The sequence below is a fragment of the Seriola dumerili genome, unplaced genomic scaffold (genome assembly GCF_002260705.1).
Source record: "Seriola dumerili isolate Sdu_G_001 unplaced genomic scaffold, Sdu_1.0 BDQW01000017.1, whole genome shotgun sequence".
NCBI classification, from domain to species: Eukaryota; Metazoa; Chordata; class Actinopteri; order Carangiformes; family Carangidae; genus Seriola; species Seriola dumerili.
In genome coordinates this window covers 626809-645609 of record NW_019174272.1, presented here as the reverse complement: position 1 = coordinate 645609, position 18801 = coordinate 626809, and the positions used below count along the sequence as shown (strand labels likewise).

The 18801-nt window shown below is 36.9% G+C and overlaps 1 protein-coding gene across 1 annotated transcript in view; it reads right to left on the bottom strand.

Moving 5' to 3' along the window:
- The window catches only part of trpv4 (transient receptor potential cation channel subfamily V member 4), a 26079-nt gene extending 7818 nt beyond the window's left edge, over nt 1-18261 (bottom strand). The window contains exons 1-16 of the mRNA XM_022757227.1: nt 18098-18261; nt 16725-16806; nt 15331-15767; nt 14588-14763; nt 13431-13583; nt 12494-12634; nt 10711-11009; nt 10447-10626; nt 10039-10197; nt 9262-9354; nt 9057-9130; nt 8528-8693; nt 8370-8436; nt 7533-7837; nt 6607-6734; nt 6395-6516 (exon numbers count right to left, since the gene is read on the bottom strand). Coding sequence (XP_022612948.1) covers nt 6395-6516; nt 6607-6734; nt 7533-7837; nt 8370-8436; nt 8528-8693; nt 9057-9130; nt 9262-9354; nt 10039-10197; nt 10447-10626; nt 10711-11009; nt 12494-12634; nt 13431-13583; nt 14588-14763; nt 15331-15767; nt 16725-16733 — 2509 coding nt within the window. The 5' untranslated portion in view covers nt 16734-16806; nt 18098-18261. The remainder of the gene's footprint in view (nt 1-6394; nt 6517-6606; nt 6735-7532; nt 7838-8369; nt 8437-8527; nt 8694-9056; nt 9131-9261; nt 9355-10038; nt 10198-10446; nt 10627-10710; nt 11010-12493; nt 12635-13430; nt 13584-14587; nt 14764-15330; nt 15768-16724; nt 16807-18097) is intronic.
- Nucleotides 18262-18801: the final 540 nt, after the last annotated feature.

Sequence of the window (18801 nt, the reverse complement as noted above, 5' to 3'; positions counted from 1 at the left end):
GCCGTTTTTATGCCTTACTATACTATGACGTTTTTTGACATTTTTAGACCTTACTATATTATGGTGTTTTTCGTCCTTTTTTGCCTTACTATACTATGACGTTTCATGCTGTTTTTATGCCTTACTATACTATGATGTTTTTTGACCTTTTTATGCCTTACTATACTATGACGTTTTAATCCATACTTTAGTATGATGTTTTTTGTCAGTAATGTGTGTTAGTAGTGCAGTGGTTAGAGCTCTTGCCCTTCAACTAGAAGGTTGTGAGTTCAAGCCCTGTTTGGGGCCATTCTGTTAGGAGTTTGTGTGTTCTTCTTGTGTCTCTATGGGTTCTCTCAGGGCAATCTGGTATCATGTGACAGTCCTTAAACATGCATTTTAGGTTTGTTGCGGACTGTAATGCCTTACTTTAGTATGACGTTTTATGATTTACTATACTATGCCATTTTTTGACCTTTTCATACCTTGCTATACTATGATGTTTTTGAGATATTTTCATACCTTACTATACCATGACGTTTTATGCCGTTTTTATGCCTTACTATACTATGATGTTTTATGCCATTTTTATTACTTACTATACTATGACGTTTTATGCCATTTTTATGACTTACTATACTATGATGTTTTTTGACCTTTTTATGCCTTACTATACTATGACGTTTTATACCTTATTATACTATGTCGTTTTATGCCGTTTTTTTGCTTTACTATGCTATGATGTTTTTTCACCTTTTTATGCCTTACGATACTGTGACTTTTTTCACCTTTTTATGCCTTACTATACTATGACGTTTTTTACCTTATTATTCTATGACGTTTTATGCCGTTTTTTTGCTTTACTCTGCTATGATGTTTTTTCACCTTTTTATGCCTTATGATACTGTGACTTTTTTCACCTTTTTTTGCCTTACTATACTATGACGTTTTTTCACCTTTTTATGCCTTACTATACTATGACGTTTTTTCACCTTTTTATGCCTTATTATACTATGACGTTTTATGCCATTTTTATGCCTCACTATACCATGATGTTTTTTCACCTTTTTATGCCCAACTATACTATGACATTTTTTGACCTTTTTTTGCCTTACTATACTATGACGTTTTATGCCATTTTTATGCCTTACTATACTATGACGTTTTTTCACCTTTTTATGCCCTACTATACTATGACGTTTTATGCCATTTTCATGCCTTACTATACTATGACGTTTTTTGACCTTTTTATGCCTTACTATACAGTGACGTTTTATGCTGTTTTTATACCTTACTATACTATGACGTTTTTTGACCCTTTTATACCTAACTATACTATGACGTTTTTTTTCACCTTTTTATGCTTTACTATACTATGACGTTTTATGCCATTTTTATGCCTTACCATACTATGATGTTTTTTCACCTTTTTATGCCTTACTATACTATGTTTTTTCACCTTTTTATGCCTTACTATACTATGACGTTTTTTCACCTTTTTATGCCTTATTATACTATGACGTTTTATGCCATTTTTATGCCTCACTATACCATGATGTTTTTTCACCTTTTTATGCCCAACTATACTATGACATTTTTTGACCTTTTTTTGCCTTACTATACTATGACGTTTTATGCCATTTTTATGCCTTACTATACTATGACGTTTTTTCACCTTTTTATGCCCTACTATACTATGACGTTTTATGCCATTTTCATGCCTTACTATACTATGACGTTTTTTGACCTTTTTATGCCTTACTATACAGTGACGTTTTATGCTGTTTTTATACCTTACTATACTATGACGTTTTTTGACCCTTTTATACCTAACTATACTATGACGTTTTTTTTCACCTTTTTATGCTTTACTATACTATGACGTTTTATGCCATTTTTATGCCTTACCATACTATGATGTTTTTTCACCTTTTTATGCCCTACTATGATATGACGTTTTATGCCATTTTTATGCCTTACTATACTATGACGTTTTTTGACCTTTTTATGCCTTACTATACAGTGACGTTTTATGCTGTTGTTATACCTTACAACGTTTTTTGACCCTTTTATAACTTACTGTACTATGACGTTTTATGCCTTACTATACTATGACGTTTTTATGCGTTACTATACTATGACGTTTTTTCACCTTTTTGTGCCTTACTATACTATAACTTTTTTTGCCTTATTATACTATGACCTTTTATCCCATTTTTTTGACTTACGACACTATGACATTTTTTCACCTTTTTGTGCCTTACTATACTATGACGTTTTTTGACTTTTTTATGACTTACTATACTATGACTTTTTTTCACCTTTTTGTGCCTAACTATACTATGATGTTTTATGCCGTTTTTATGTCTTACTATACTATGACGTTTTTTAACCTTTTTATGTCTTACTATACTATGACGTTTTATACCTTACTATACTATGAGGTTTTTTGACCTTTTCATGCCTTACTGTACTATGACGTTTTTTAACCTTTTTATGTCTTACTATACTATGACGTTTTATACCTTACTATACTATGACGTTTTATACCTTATTGTACAATGACGTTTTATGCCATTCAATTACCATACTATACTGTGACGTTTTTTCACCTTTTTGTGCCTTACAATACTATGACCTTTTTTGAGCTTTTTTGCCTTACTATACTATGACATTTTTTTGACCTTTTTTTGCCTTACTATACTATGACGTTTTATGCCATTGTTATGCCTTAGTATACTATGACGTTTTTTATCTTATTATACTATGACGTTTTATGCCGTTTTTTTTGCCTTATGATACTATGACTTTTTTCAACTTTTTATGCCTTACTATATTATGACGTTTTATGCCATTTTTATGTCTTAATATACTATTACGTTTTTTTGACATTTTTATACCTTACTATATTATGACGTTTTATATCTTATTGTACTATGACGTTTTATCCCGTTTGTTTGCCTTACTATACTATGATGTTTTTTGACCTTTTTGTGCCTTAATATGCTATAATATAGTAAGTATAAAACGTCATAGTATAGCTATGACATTTTATCCCCTTTTTTTTGCCTTACTTTTCTATGACTTTTTTTCACTTTTTTTTGCCTTACTATACTATGACATTTTTTTGACCTTTTTTTGCCTTACTATACTATGACGTTTTATGCCATTGTTATGCCTTAGTATACTATGACGTTTTTTATCTTATTATACTATGACGTTTTATGCAGTTTTTATGCCTTACTATACTATGACGTTTTTTTGACCTCTTCATGCCTTACTGTACTATGATGTTTTTTCACCTTTTTATGGCTTATGATAATGTGACTTTTTTCACCTTTTTATGCCTTACTATACTATGACATTTTATGCTGTTTTTATGTCTTACTATACTATTATGTTTTTTTGACATTTTTATACCTTACTATACTATGACGTTTTATGCCATTTTTTGCCTAACTATACTATGACGTTTTTTGACCTTTTTATGCTTTACTATACTGTGATGTTTTTTCCCCTTTTTATGTCTTACTATACTATTATGTTTTTTTGACATTTTTATACCTTACTATACTATGACGTTTTTTGACCTTTTCATGCTTTACTATACTATGACGTTTTTCCCCTTTTTTATACCTTACTATACTATGACGTTTTATGCCATTTTTTGCCTAACTATACTATGACGTTTTTTGACCTTTTTATGCTTTACTATACTGTGATGTTTTTTCCCCTTTTTATGTCTTACTATACTATTATGTTTTTTTGACATTTTTATACCTTACTATATTATGACGTTTTATGCCATTTTTATGTCTTAATATACTATTACGTTTTTTTGACATTTTTATACCTTACTATATTATGACGTTTTATATCTTATTGTACTATGACGTTTTATCCCGTTTGTTTGCCTTACTATACTATGACGTTTTTTCACTTCTTTACGCCTTACTATACTATGACGTTTTGTACCTTATTATACTATGATGTTTTATGACGTTTTTTTGCCTTACTGTACTATGACGTTTTTTCACCTTTTTGTGCCTTACTATACTGTGATGTTTTTTCCCCTTTTTATGTCTTACTATACNCATACCTTATTATACTATGACGTTTTATGCCATTTTTTGCCTAACTTTACTGTGACAATTTAATCCATACTTTAATATGATGTTTTTTGTCAGTAAAGTGTGTTAGTAGTGCAGTGGTTANTCTTTACGCCTTACTATACTATGACGTTTTGTACCTCATTATACTATGACGTTTTATGCCGTTTTTTTTGCCTTATGNATGGCTTATGATAATGTGACTTTTTTCACCTTTTTATGCCTTACTATACTATGACGTTTTATGCCGTTTTTATGTCTTAATATAGTATTACATTTTTTTGACATTTTTATACCTTACTATACTATGACGTTTTATATCTTATTGTACTATGACGTTTTATCCCGTTTGTTTGCCTTACTATACTATGATGTTTTTTGACCTTTTTGTGCCTTAATATGCTATAATATAGTAAGTATAAAACGTCATAGTATAGCTATGACGTTTTATACCTTGCTATACTATGACGTTTTATGCCGTTTGTTTGCCTTACTATACTATGACGTTTTATGCCATTTTTATGTCTTACTATACTATGATGCTTTTTGGCGTTTTTATGCCTTACTATAATATGACGTTTTTTGAACTTTTTATTCCTTACTATACTATGATGTTTTATGCCGTTTTCATGCCTTACTATACTATGACGTTTTTTGACCTTCTTAAGCCTAACTATACTATGATGTTTTTTTACCTTTTACCTACTATAATAACACGTCATGCCTTAATATACTATGACGTTATTTCATCTTTTATATGCATTACTATACAATGACATTTTAAACCTTACTATACTATGACGTTTTATCCCTTTTTTTTGCCTTACTTTCTATGGCGTATTTTCACCTTGTTATGCCTTTCTATACTATGATGTTTTATACTGTTTTTATGCTTTACTATACTATGATGTTTTTTCATCTTTTTATGCCTTACTATACTATGATGTATTTTGCCATTTTTATACCTTACTATACTATGATAATTCATGCCATTTTTATGACTTACTATACTATGACGTTTTTTGACTTTTTTTTGCCTTACTACACTATCGCTTTTTTTGACCTTTTTTTGCTTTACTATACGATGACTTTTTTTGACATTTTTATGCTTACTATACTATGAAATTTCATGCCTTAGTATACTATGACGTTTTTTTCATCTTTCTATGCCTTACTATACTATGGTGTTTTTTTACATTTTCATGCCTTACTATAATATCACATTTCATGCCTTACTATACTATGATGTTTCTATGCCTTATTATATTATGGCGTTTTTTGACCTTTTTATGCCTTACTATACTAAGACACTTTATACCATTTTTATGCTTTACTATACTATGACGTTTTTTGACTCTTTTATGCCTTACTATACTACGACATTTTTTCACGTTTTTATGCTTTACTATACTACGACGTTTTTTCACCTTTTTATGCTTTACTTTATTATGATGTTTTATGCCGTGTTTATGCCTTACTATACTATGACGTTTTTATGACTTACTATACTATGACGTTTTATGCAGTTTTCATGTTTTACTATACTATGAGTTTTTTTTTACCTCTTTATGCCTTACTATAGTTTGACATTTTTTCAACTTTTTAGGGCTTACTATACTATGATGTTTTTATGCCTTAGTATACTATGACTTATGACATATATATGACATATTTGTCCCTATATCAAGAGTAATGTTACCATATATGTCATTACAAGAGGATATGTTATTATGATACACAGTATAAACATCGTTTTGATATATTAAGATATGTTTATAACGTACATGAAATTCTCAAAGTGAAACTTTATTACAACATTCTTTAAAAGTTTATGTTTGTATATTATTTTCTTAATATTAAATTTAATTAAGTTTATCTGTTATATTTACATATATAAAGGAAATATACTGACAGGATTGGGGATGGATATATATTTATGTAACATACAGTATGTCTATAATATAAACCTATAATATAAACAGACACACTAAAATACATGTTTCTATTAGCTCGATAGATATGTCAATATATGATTTCATATGTAATTTTTTACATTTTATACACATATATATATCCTGTATATACATATATGATTTTACTTAATATGTACTTATATTTCATATATGGAAATTAAACACATGTACATATATTACATTTGCATATCTTATATGTTAATAAACCATTTGGTTGACGGCATTAAAAAGTCAATCTCTTTGTTTTGGAGGGGTGGCGGTGTTGTTGCATCCGTTCCAATGTTGAGACCAAACCTACACCCTTGTTATGAATATACACAATTAGAATCTCACCTCTCCTCAAGACTCCAACGCCCTGCTGCAACACATTGGCTTGGCTGGTCTCGCTCTTGCCTGGATCCTCGTTGATTATTGCCAGGTTCTGATTCCAGTGACACCAATGAACCTCATCCACCCTGATATAACAAGACACCCCTGTGATTGACAGTTTTCTTTGAAGTGGCATTGGCGCTGCTGAGTGAGTGGTTATAAGTAATGCAAAATACCTGAAGCACCAGCGTCTGTCTGGTGTGCCATCCCAGTTCTTCCCAACAGTCACCATCTCCCCGGCTCGAAAAGACTTGCGGAGGCAGACTGGGAATGAGCGCTCGATGTCCAAGATGGTTGTTGCCCACTGTGAGTATACATTATATATAAACATGTTCAGGTAGAGTATTTATCCCTCTCAATTTACAGAAACATATTTTCTCAAACATCTTGTGGTATTTAGCCATTCAGACAGCTTTGGTCTTATTTGTCCAGGTTGTGAGATATCTGACTATGAGATTTCTGCCTCCACTCAAATACAAATAAAACCATAAAATGAAAATCAAATTTTGTTCAGAAATCATGGTGCCCAGAGAATGACTCCTGATGACTTTTCCTCTAGTGTTGCCATGAAGTGCACATCTGTAGTGTTGAGCGAAATGTCTTAACATTTATTAAATAGATTGCCATGAAATTTAATATACACATTCACGGTACCCACAGTATGAATTGTAAAAACTTTAGTGATTCCTTACCTTTTTTTAACCAACATCAATCTCAATACCTGCTAAACTAATGACATTCCCATCAGCCTCAGTTGTAGTTTGTGTTAAGAGCTTACTAGTAAATGTTAAAATGCTAACATACTAAACTAAAATAGTAAATATTATACCAGCTAAACAACAATCATTGTTGATTTGAGCATGTCAGCTTATAGCACCCTGTGCCTTGGTACAGCCTCACATAGCCACTAGAGTGTTTGTAGACTCATAGGCTTGTTTAAATTTCATTTTTCAAATTTGCATTTTGTTTGTTTCACCTAACATGTGTTGGGGATGGAGGCAGAAATACCAAAGATGAATCTATGAAAACCTGGACAATTTAAGCCAAAGCCATCTGCATGGCTACATACCACTCAAAGTAATGAGACAAACAACCAGCTCACCTGAAGTTTCCAGATCTTCTTGCTCTCCTTCGACACCTGCCCCACAGTCTCCCCCATCAAAGCGATCAACATGTTGAGCAGCAGCACAAACGTGAGGATGATATAAGTAATCAACAGGATGAGGAAGACCGCTGGATACTGTGCGCTGTGGATCATATCCAGTTCTCCCATTCCAATGGTCAGCTTGAAAAGGTCCAGTAGGAAGGTACTAAAAGTGTCTGGGTCCCGGCACTTGGGGTAGGTGGGGCAGCCCCCTTCACATTCAGTGCCCGGTGGAGGACACACTGTCAGCAGGGACACCAGGGCTGTGGGTTTGAACAGATAATGTTGGGTTTTGCATCTATGAGCACTTGGAGTAAGGAGTAATTCAACTTTCTGAGAGCCACGCTAATTCACTTTCTTGTCTAGAGTTAGATTTGGAAATCCATACCACTCTCATATCTGTATGAAGCTATACTTAAGAGATGATTCACTTGGCAGAAGGACTGGAAACAGGGTGATATAGTGGGTGATGATTTTACACTGAGGTTTTTGTACAGATCAAACAGAAATATTGTGTAAAGTAGTCAGCATTACAAGTACTAATAAGTGATTTTTTTTTCCTTTGAAGCCAGGCTACAAGCCAGAGTATGCTAGCTTAGCATAAACACTGGAAACGGGGATATACCCTGTTAGAGTTAACAGGTAGACATTTAGCTTACCTTAGTGTAAATGAGAGAGTGTTTTTATTATTATATATATCCCAATCTAATTCATGGTAAAATAATGAATTTCCCATAACTATCCCTTTAAGTAATGCTGACACAGGCCTGTAAAATTAGATGAACATAAGCCTACCTGATGCATATCCAATCATGAAGAGCACATACACCAGCAAAAATCTGAAAAGGTCTTTGAAAAGAATCTGAGAACAAAAAATAAAAGGAGTGTTAAGACTCATGGATGGTGACGTTTAAGGTTAATTAATTTTCTGTTAATTTCCTCCAGTGTCTAACCTTCTGTATCATAATGCTGTAGGTGCCAGTGAGCTTCAGGCCTCTGGTGAAGTAAAGTGTGTTCATCCAGCCAAGGACAAGTGCAAACACCATCACAGACACATAGGCTTTAATGCCAGACAGGTAGAGAGCAGCTGTGACTACAATCAGTACAGAGTAGATGAAACTAGAGAGGACAGAGAAAAACTTTGTCAAAGAGCCAGTTCCAATGCTAAAGTCTGTGATACTGATTTAATACATGAAGGCTCGATTGCTAGTATTTGACATTGTTACAGAATGTAGACATCACAGCCATGTTGCTAATGATCTAAATCAACACGGTTCAGAGAGGTGCACGATATTCTCTGCTCTTTGTTTGTATCATGGGTTTAATTAAAGATGTAAACTATGAAATATGCCAGCGAGGAGGTTTAGATATTAATTAGATGACTCAATTAAAAGGATGCAAAATTTGCCCCGGGTAAAAGTCAGCAAGAGCTGCAGCAGTTTTGAGGAAGAGGCGGAGGAGGGACAGAGGATAGGGACTTACTACAGCAGCTGAAAGGATCCATCAATAAATAAAGACTTCACCCCGGGACACTTCTTCAGGAAGACGTCTTTAATCTGCAAAAAGCAGGAGATACATTTCCATAATGACAACAACACTGTCGTTCTAGTTTTGAATTTGATGCAAGAGTCTGGGAAAAAGTTGAGAGACAATCAGTGATTAATCTGTAAAGATGCATCAAACTCACATTGGTGAGGAAAAAGAAGATTCCCGACGCCAAGGTGACAATCTCTCCCACCATCCGCAGGTAGTCAGAGGATGTTTTGTAGGGGTACGGAGGCTGAAGGGAGGAAGATGAGACTTAGCAATGACATTAATTTAATTTAGATTCAACTCAACCTTAATTTTTTAACATTAAATAGCTGTCTGTTAAGAATAAAGCTAGAGCCGGCCGCTGGTTAGTATAGTTTTGTATTAACACATAACCCTCCATCTGTTTTTACATTTAGGTTTGTGTACTGATTAAACAAATAGAATATAATGTGTAAATCAGATTCAAAAAATTAAAGGTGGATTTTGGAAGATTTTTAACTTTGGACAGAGCCAGGTTAGCTGTTTCCCCCTGCTTCTTGTGTTTATGCTAAGCTAAGCTAACCAGCTGCTGGCTGCATATTTAGTGTACAGATTTGACAGTGGCATTGTCTACTCATCTACCTCTTGCCAAGAAAGCAGATAAGCGAATTTCCCAAAGTCCTTAAATACATGATGCATTAGCATTTCGTTTGAAAACAGTTTTAAGGGATCTAATGTGCAGCACATGTGGCCTACATAAAACACAGCACATATATATTAAATAAGCAAAAATTTAAATATCTTCTATGGTATATGGTTCACGTGGTGTATTGAAAATTCAGTGCTGCAGGGGCACATTCAACAATTTCATATTATGAATCACTGATCAGTTCCCCCTTCAATCTAGCCACACTGTGAGAACAATTGACATTTTCAGTTGTTCCGCACCCACCGTTCCCTGTGTTGGGTGGTAATAAGCCACTAGGGTGAAGGTGATCATGGTGATGAGGTAGGAAACCACACTGATGTAAAAGGTGACAGCAGCAAACTTCTGCCATTTAGCCCTCAGCAGCTCGTTGATGGGCTCCACTGCCAGCATCTCATGGCGGTTCTGACAACAGGACCAGAAACATGACACAAATACAATGTAATCAAAATAAAATAACAAAAGTCTGATCTTTGTACACACGGGACTTTTCTTGCATGCTCCCATACATTTCAGGCATTTTTATGTTTTGTCTTGAAGTTTTTTTATATCAAGCCTGGTGTTTTGTTGCTCTTAATACCCTGATCTTGAGAGAAATAACATTTCATTTCAGCCTTTTGAATGACAAATAAACAAAAAATTGTCTTCATTCACCTCATTGCGACTGTTGTACACAAGGATTTCCAGCACAGACGGTTCCTCTCCACATGTATCCAATGACGATAGATCATAGAGGGAGGAGTACACTGGACCGTATGCCCAGTCCTTAAACTTTCGAGACAGATGACGGACTTCCTCATCTTTGATCTCACGCCGGATAATGTGCTGAAAAACCTGGAGGAATATGGAGAAGGTAACCTAATGTAGAAATGTGATGAGGAAAACTTTTATTATACACTGATACATCATCATCCCTACCCCTATCTTGCCCAGCTTGGCAGCCATCATGAGAGGTGACATGCCATCACTGTTGAGCACTGTCTCCAGGCTGCATTCCGGGTAGAGCTTAGCGCTCTTGATTAGCAGCAGGTCGTACATCTTTGTGAGGAAACGTGTGTTGTCCTTGGTGTTGTCCGCAATGTGCACTAGGGCGTGCAGTACTGTGTTTCCACGTGAGTCCTGGCGCCGCAGGTCGGCTTTCTTGTGTGGATTCTCAGTCAGGTAGTGCACAATGTCAGGCTGGTTAGTGCATGCAGCCAGCGAGAGAGGCAGCTCACCTGGGCAAACAGAGAGAGAGAGAGAACACTCACTTCACACTCAATTCACAGGAGATTAAGAGAACTGCATTCCAGCTTAAAAATAAGCAAATCAACAGGAGGGTTAATTAAGAACTATAGCTGGCGTCTGTATGTTTTTGCAAAGCATACTAAACATGGATCAAAGATTTGACTTAAATCCCTGCTATGAAAACAGCACAATTAGCAGTTGTTTGAGGGAGGGGCGCAATGGGGCCAGAGTGCCAAAAGCAGCTGCTGAAAATGAGCCGTTGCCATGGGTGACAGATTACTTTGTCACCTCACATAGAAACGCTCCTCTTCATGGATTTGCACGGGTGCATGCAGAGTGTTAGCGTGAGTCTAAATCCCATTAGCCGTCAGCCCTGCCAGGTTCCTGTTCACCTCACTGCAAAGCTCCGCAGCAAATTACTCACACTGTGCCCGGACACGCTGGGATTTGGGAATGACAACCGTGCTAAGTGCAAATAGAAATCATCTCCTCTGTGATGAGTGAGGAATATAACACTTGAATGTAATCAAATAAACAATTCTTAAATTGGGTTGGGTAAATAAATAAAACAGAGTCCAGAACAAGTCACTTCTACCTTTCTTTTCATGCTTTTTTAGAGTAACATTAATATCAATTATACCTGCCATGATTATCATCAAAAAACTAAAGTGACATATCGTTATAAATACAAACATATTTTTCTCTGGGTATCACATTGTCTACTGTGATGGAGGAGATAGGGCCTTTACAGAAGCCAGCAGAGGGTAGTATTGAGTTTAATTTACAGGCTGATTTATTTTTCCTTCTAGTCTTAGAGGTCAGTGAAGTCCTTCCCACCGGCAGAGGATGTTTACTTTTCTTAACTGCTGAATACAGACACCTTTCACTGGACGTGCCTCTTGAACATATGACATAATGCTTGTCTTTTCATGTGTTTTTGGAGCATTACTAATGACGGTTCCTCGTACGACACTTCAAAAAACATTTGGGTGTAAGGTGGAGTTCACCACTGGACCACTGCAGTAGCTGACTGTATTAGTCCAGCCAACACTCACCACGTTAAAAAGCAAATGGGTGGGGTGTAATGTCACTTAATTTCTGTACGGCAACAAAGATTTCTTTGCCAGGAAAATGTACCGTTGGTCAACTATTTTATTTTGGCAACTGCAGCACATTACAAAACTTTGATGTCAACTCCAGGTTGTAAAAGACAGAAAGGCCACTTGTGCATAAAGCAGAAACTTAGAGCCAATGTGGAAATTGAAAAAGTGATGAGTGAAGTCACAGAAACCTCAGACAAACCACATCATTACAGCCGTATGAGGCAGAAAATACAGTAACAGCTTTTCAGAACCCAACGTCTGAATGTTTCTGTCTTTTTATCTCCTAAATACAGATATAATATAAAGATACAGAAACACAATGAACTCTGTTGTTCGAAAACATGGTTTATGTGTGTGACAAAGGTCATTACCAAAGTAGAAGTAGCCCCCCTCGTCTTTGGGCTGGAAGAAACGTCCCCTTGCCTGGGCGTGAACATCAGCCCCCTTCTCCACCAGCAACTCAACATACTGCTTACAGCGTCGCTCTATGGCAATGTGGAGCGCTGTTTGACCTGACAGTGCAACAAAACACAACACAGAGGTGTTATTTCATACCACTGCTTTGTGTGCTGTGTTCAGTTGAAAAAAAATGATGTGAAAGATTGTTTTCCAAGAAATAATAACTAAATTGAGGTGTATGGAGTACGTTATGTTGACAAATAAGCAAATAAGACAGTTACACGAAAGAAGGAGTATCCAACTTGCCATTTGTCTACAGATATTTGTCTTTTGTGGAACTGATGCCCAACTATGAACTTGAGGGTGCAGGTCATAAAAAACTATAAGCTGTGAGGGGTTAGGGCTAGATTTATGTGTAGGTTGTTTCTCTGGAATCACCCGTAGAAACTGAGCCCTTAAAGATTTTTATGTTTTCACATAAAAAGTGTTTCCTGCATGAGCAAAAAAGAAAATAAAAGAAAATAAAAATTGTGAAATTACTTGTGAAAAGTACAGAGATTAGGTCAATATGTAAACAATAACAATGCAACATCACATTTTGTATTACAAGGTGTTACAAGGTGAAAAGGCACTGTTATCTCACAGGCTGTATACAGTGCTGTTACACACAACTGTGTAATAAAGTCACTGCAAAAACATTCCTTTTCCCTGCTAATTGGGCCTCACCAACCAGTCTGGTGATATAGTAACGAACCACTGCCTCTGGTAGCTTCAGTGCAAGATGAGGGGATTGTAGTCTACTACAAAACTGTACAATTCAAATTAGATGCTTATTTCTTAAACAACTAATTTAAATTACAAATGAGTTTTATGTAACTGTGTGTTCTCATTATTGGGCTGTTTCCATACCTCTGTAGTACAGATCCCTAAAGGGAGAATTTATGAACTCTCTGAGGTTTCCCGTCTTCTCTGCGATGTCAACCAGCAGTGGGATGGTGTCGTTCTGACCACCATAAAGGTTCATCAGGGCCTTAGGCAGGCACGTCTTACCCGTGGATGGCTCTGTTAGCAAAATGAGATTAAAAAACTTTCTTTGACAGAATTGTTTAGAGAGGATAGTTTAAGATCCTCTGTAAGTCTCATACAGTCGTATTTCTTTTTTCAGACATACCCCCTAAGTCCTATCAGATGAACTCAAATACACCCTCATCAACACTACACTACAACACTTTTAAACTGGATGTTATTTACCATTATAAACATTATAAAAGTGGATGCTGTAGTAATAATTTTTGTTACAATTGAACTGTCATTGTTTAAGTTGGTTTATTCAACCGTTTATTTGTTACTTTTAGCTATCTAACTATTTACCCATTACTTTTAGCTAAATATTTCAAACCTTTGTCCATTACTTTTCCACAACCCAGGCAACTGATGAAGTGGGTGCCTTTGTTAAAATCTACTGTCATGTAATATGTGTCTGTTGTGTTCCTCTTAATGTACTACGAGTCAGTACAAAAGGAAAGAAGACAGCCAGAGTTTAGTGAGCTTCGTGAAAGTCACTTTCAGGGTCATAAGAACAAACTGTTGAAGATAGGGGTCATGGCAGCCCTTTACAATTTTTAGTTTCTCAGTTAAAAAAAAAAAGGCTGTAAGCCAGAGAGATGACAGTTTGCTGTGATTTTTCTCTGCTCCTTGTTATAGGCCTGAAAAAACTCCTCAAATAAACAGGAAGCTTTCTTGGGCCTGCCCTTAGGAGACAAAGACTGAGACATTGCTCCACCTTTTCCTTCTCACATTGTCTGAAGCAAAAAACTGCAGAAAGAGGGAAGCAAGGGAATACAAAGGTCAAAGGTAAAACCACCTAGATAAAGATGAGTTTCTGCAAAGGCAGAGTAGAGATTTAACAGTTAGAAATTTGACAGAAACTGTGTAAAAGAGTGAGAAATAAACCTATGTTTTTTGGATCTTAAACCCTTTTTATTCCCTTATAGTTCATTTTTCAGGGGTTGGTTTGGACAGGTGAAAAATAAGTACACAGAAATCTATACACATTTTAGTTTCACCTCTGAACTCCTCATCAGTTAACCGCTTTCCGTGACTTTGCAGGTACTCCATAAGGCCCTCGAGGGCCTCGGGGTCTCCACGTGACACACAGTCAAAGAGGACAGAGCGGTTGAATGTTTTCATCACCTTTGGTGGTTCTGAGCTTGGACCATCATCAATGGATGTCTCGGTTTTACTGAGGAGACAAAAAAATTACGATGTTATTGTATATCACACATTCAAGATGTTAAATGATTACAACAATATTTGGAATTATCTTTAAATCCATTAATTCTATTATACATTTTGTCGAGAGAAACCACCTTTTAGGTAATCACCCACACCCTTCAGCGCTTCAGTAAATGGAGCTCTGTGTAGTATATGGGACAGGTATGGCAGCCAGAAACAGGCAGCAGCCTAAATATTACCTCAACGGCTGCAGAGGAACCAACAACATGCTCTCTGTTAGATCACTGAATGGGCTGAATGAAGGACTGCACTGTGTGTGTGTGTGTGTGTGTGTGTGTGTGTGTGTGTGTGTGTGTGTGTGTGTGTGTGTGTGTGTGTGTGTGTGTGTGTGTGTGTGTGTTTGTTTTTATGACAACATTTTTCCAAATCAGGCCTTTTGTGCCAGTCTGGGTTTATTACTACCAGTAAGACAATAAGGTAAACCCCTAAAACCAAGAAGTCTAAAGGAACACACAACTATTACATCCTGGAAACACACATAAATTAGTTAAGAGTCAGTGAGGCCCCCTCTCACCCTCTTGGAAGCTTCTTCCTGCGTTTCTTCTGGTTGCTCATGTGGCCGTAGGTACCATAGTCAAAGAGTGAGTCCATGGGTGCTTTCTTGGGGCCTGGAACCACATTTGAGTCATATATGGTGGATTCCAGTAGGTCCATCGGGTTGGAAATGCCCTTTTTGAAAGCGCCCTGGAATTTCATCCGCAGGTTCTGTCTGCTGTCTGCAGGCTGGTCGGGCTGAACCAGCTCCACAGCTGAATCCTGAGTTGACGGGGAGGCATCCACGCTCTCGAACAGGTCTGAGAGCTCAGACAGGGGGAACGCCACCTCGCTCTCAGGCTGAGTGGCCTCGCCATTGCCTGCGTCCACAGAGAGAGCAGCTTTGGCCGGAACAGAAGTGAGTGTGTCGGCCTTGGACAAAGCAAGGTGGCACCTTCTGAAGAGAGCAGAACGGCCCTGAAATAAAAACCATAACAAAATATTCTGAGTGAGCTGCATGGCCTTAAGGTAGATAGGAAAGTCTTGTACAAATGGAAAAAGAAGTCTTAATCTCTTCAAATCCAATCAGTACACATTTCATTACTCAGAAACTGTCATCTTAAAATGTTTGGCTTTGGATCTTCTGTTATCTCTGGCTTTTACTTCTGTTTTGAATAGGTGCATCTCCATTTCTACAACTTGTCTCCTTTCTTTCCTCGCATGCACATGTTCTTGCTTATCAAAGCAGCAGAAAGAGAAATATGATGTCCTTAACGATGGTGGACCTGTTCAGTTTCCAGATCACATGAGGACAGAGGAAGAACAAAACAGAGGAAGGAGGATAGGAGGATATACAAATAACAGATAAGAGATGCAGTCAGTAGTAATCACCAACAGGCCAAATTGGTTACAGAACAGTGTGACCAGCAGCACAGTATTAAAAACTATGAAAACCTTTTTTACTCACAGTTAATGTTGTGATGTTTTTGTTATGATTCTAGATGAGATTTTCAAAAAGGGGTAAATATAAGCCCAAGAAAAATCTTCAGTCAAGATGGTAAACCACCCAGATCCTGACTCATCTCATGATCAGTTTAGTTAGTAGACACCAGCCTTAAAAACAGCCAGAATTTTTAAACATATGGCATTTGCTGTCTAAAGTTGTATGATGCCATTGTTGCTCTTTAAACTTATAGTTAAAGTTTTATTTAATAAAAAATTGATAATTTTTCAGGATCTGAGAAGGTGTGGTCTTTGCTCTTGACAAGGTGGTGCATCTCCGCTACTCAAAGAAATAGCAATGGGGACAGGAGCAACTTGGACAAAAAAATAAAACGATTTAACTGATAAGAAATTGTTTTAAGCCTAGAAAAGAAACCCTGGAAATTTGAAGCAGATTTTGAAGTATACAAGTGACATTTTATCCCTCTGTACCTCATTCATCCCTTTTATCACAATGATGTGCCAAATTCCTCTTCAGCGGAAACTGGAAATGATGCTGAAGCATGTGGGCACCCTGAAGAAACAGAAAGGAGGAACCATCATATGAATTACTGCCACAGAAGTACAGACAAAAGCGACCTGTATGTCCTAAGTCATATAAAAAGAGCTCAGTCATTTGTCGTTCGGATCTGTGGAAAACATAGCAAAGGACTGATGCCAAAACCAACATGAGTGTGTCCACTCATTGGTCAGAGGGACGTGCTTCCTCTACAGGAAGAATCACACCACCTGTCTGTTTAACACAGGACACACGCAAAAACTAAATCAATGCCCTTCCGACATACTCATTACAAGCGGTATACAGTATAGCCCTATATTTCCAATCCTCTCTGCACCTACAAACACACTCTACTGCTGCAGCATGCTATCACAAGGGAATTAGAACAACATGACATCCTCACATGTCCCTCCGCAGGCTTCCTTTTGAGTGATACTCTTTCCTGAGTTTGTTCGTGACATTGACAACTTATCTAGACCAAACTGTGCTGTAAAGGGGCAACACAAACAGGGGATCTGGGGTCCTGCTAAGGGAGAGGAATGACTCATAACCCTGTCTGACACATGGGATTATCATGCCTTCACACTTGAGCAGGCATTTGATAGTAAAAAGACAGAGGAACAAAGGGAGGCTGCCCTTGCTAAACTATTATAACAGACTAAGAACAAAGGATTAAGTTGTTTAGTGGAGAGAGGAGCCACTGTGTATTACAACTGTCAAGGTGATAGAATGGGATCATAAAATATCAAGTAGACCCAAAGCTCTCATATCATCCACTTATTGGGTCGGGAAGTGGTAATCCACTTGTGAGAGTTTCTAAATGTGAGTGACTCTAATGTCCCATCAGAGATGTGGGACTTCCTGTTGTGTCACTGCTGATGTGACATTATCCAGAGCAAGAGAGGCTGGAGGCTGAGGCTCTTAATGGCTCCCAATGGCTGCTGGAGATTACACAACCAGTAGAAAATAAATAAAGATAAACAAAAAACAAAAAAAATCTGATGTTTTAAAATATTAGATTGTAAGGGCTCTAAAGATAATGCTGAGGATCTAACAAAAAGATTTTATATATTCATGAATTAAGTCGGCGTAAATAAAAAGAAGCAAAGAGGCACCTTTTAAAGATGCAAAATGATATTTAAGTAAAAAGGAATAACATTAAACATTAAAAACTAAATTCCTAAACTTGAGTAATTACTTCAAAGTTCGGCTTCTTTCTCATTAATTATTGAACTTATACCAAAGACACACAAAGTTATAAAAAGAAGCCATCCAAAGAAGAATAAGAATCAGAGGTGCTCCTTACCTTGATTTAATCGGTTGCTCTTATTCTCTTTAAAAAAAAAAAAAGAAAAAGGAAAAAAGAACAGACTATTTGAGCGCAGTTTTCTCCTTAGTGTGAAGTAAGTTTCGCCTGGTGAGCGCTCCTCTGCTGCCTCTGCAGGTTTAACGTGACTCCGGCCAGATGCATCCAGCCACAGCTTCCCTCTGCTTCATGGGTCTGCCTCAACGAGCGCTTTCACAGATTTTGGGTGGGACCAGGGTGGGACAAAGTTTCCTGAAAACTGCAGCCAACGCGGAAGTGTAACACGCAGTACCGGTCGTGGCCGCCAGGTGGAGGCTTCAAACGAAATCTACGCCCATCAAGGTGTCCGCTTCTCGGAAAATAGACACCGCTTTGTACAGTTTACTCAACAAGAAGCTATGGTCTCAAAAGGATGTGTCTCTTCTCTTCGTGAAAACTAATTTCAGCATAAGGTCCATTTTGTAGCAGTTCGGGGGCTTTCCATCATATCAGATGGTCTTCCTCAGCAGATGGAGTGTGTTTAGTTGTCACAGAATAGTAGCCCATACATGTTCAGTCATCTTTTTGAGCACTTACAGGAGTTTCTCGTCCACACTGACTTGGAAGCTGTTGCTTTCTATCACAGAGTGGCCTTTACAGGTGGCATTCACTGCTGAATGAGCAGAACTTCCAGGAGTAATGGGCTATTACATAAATACTGACCC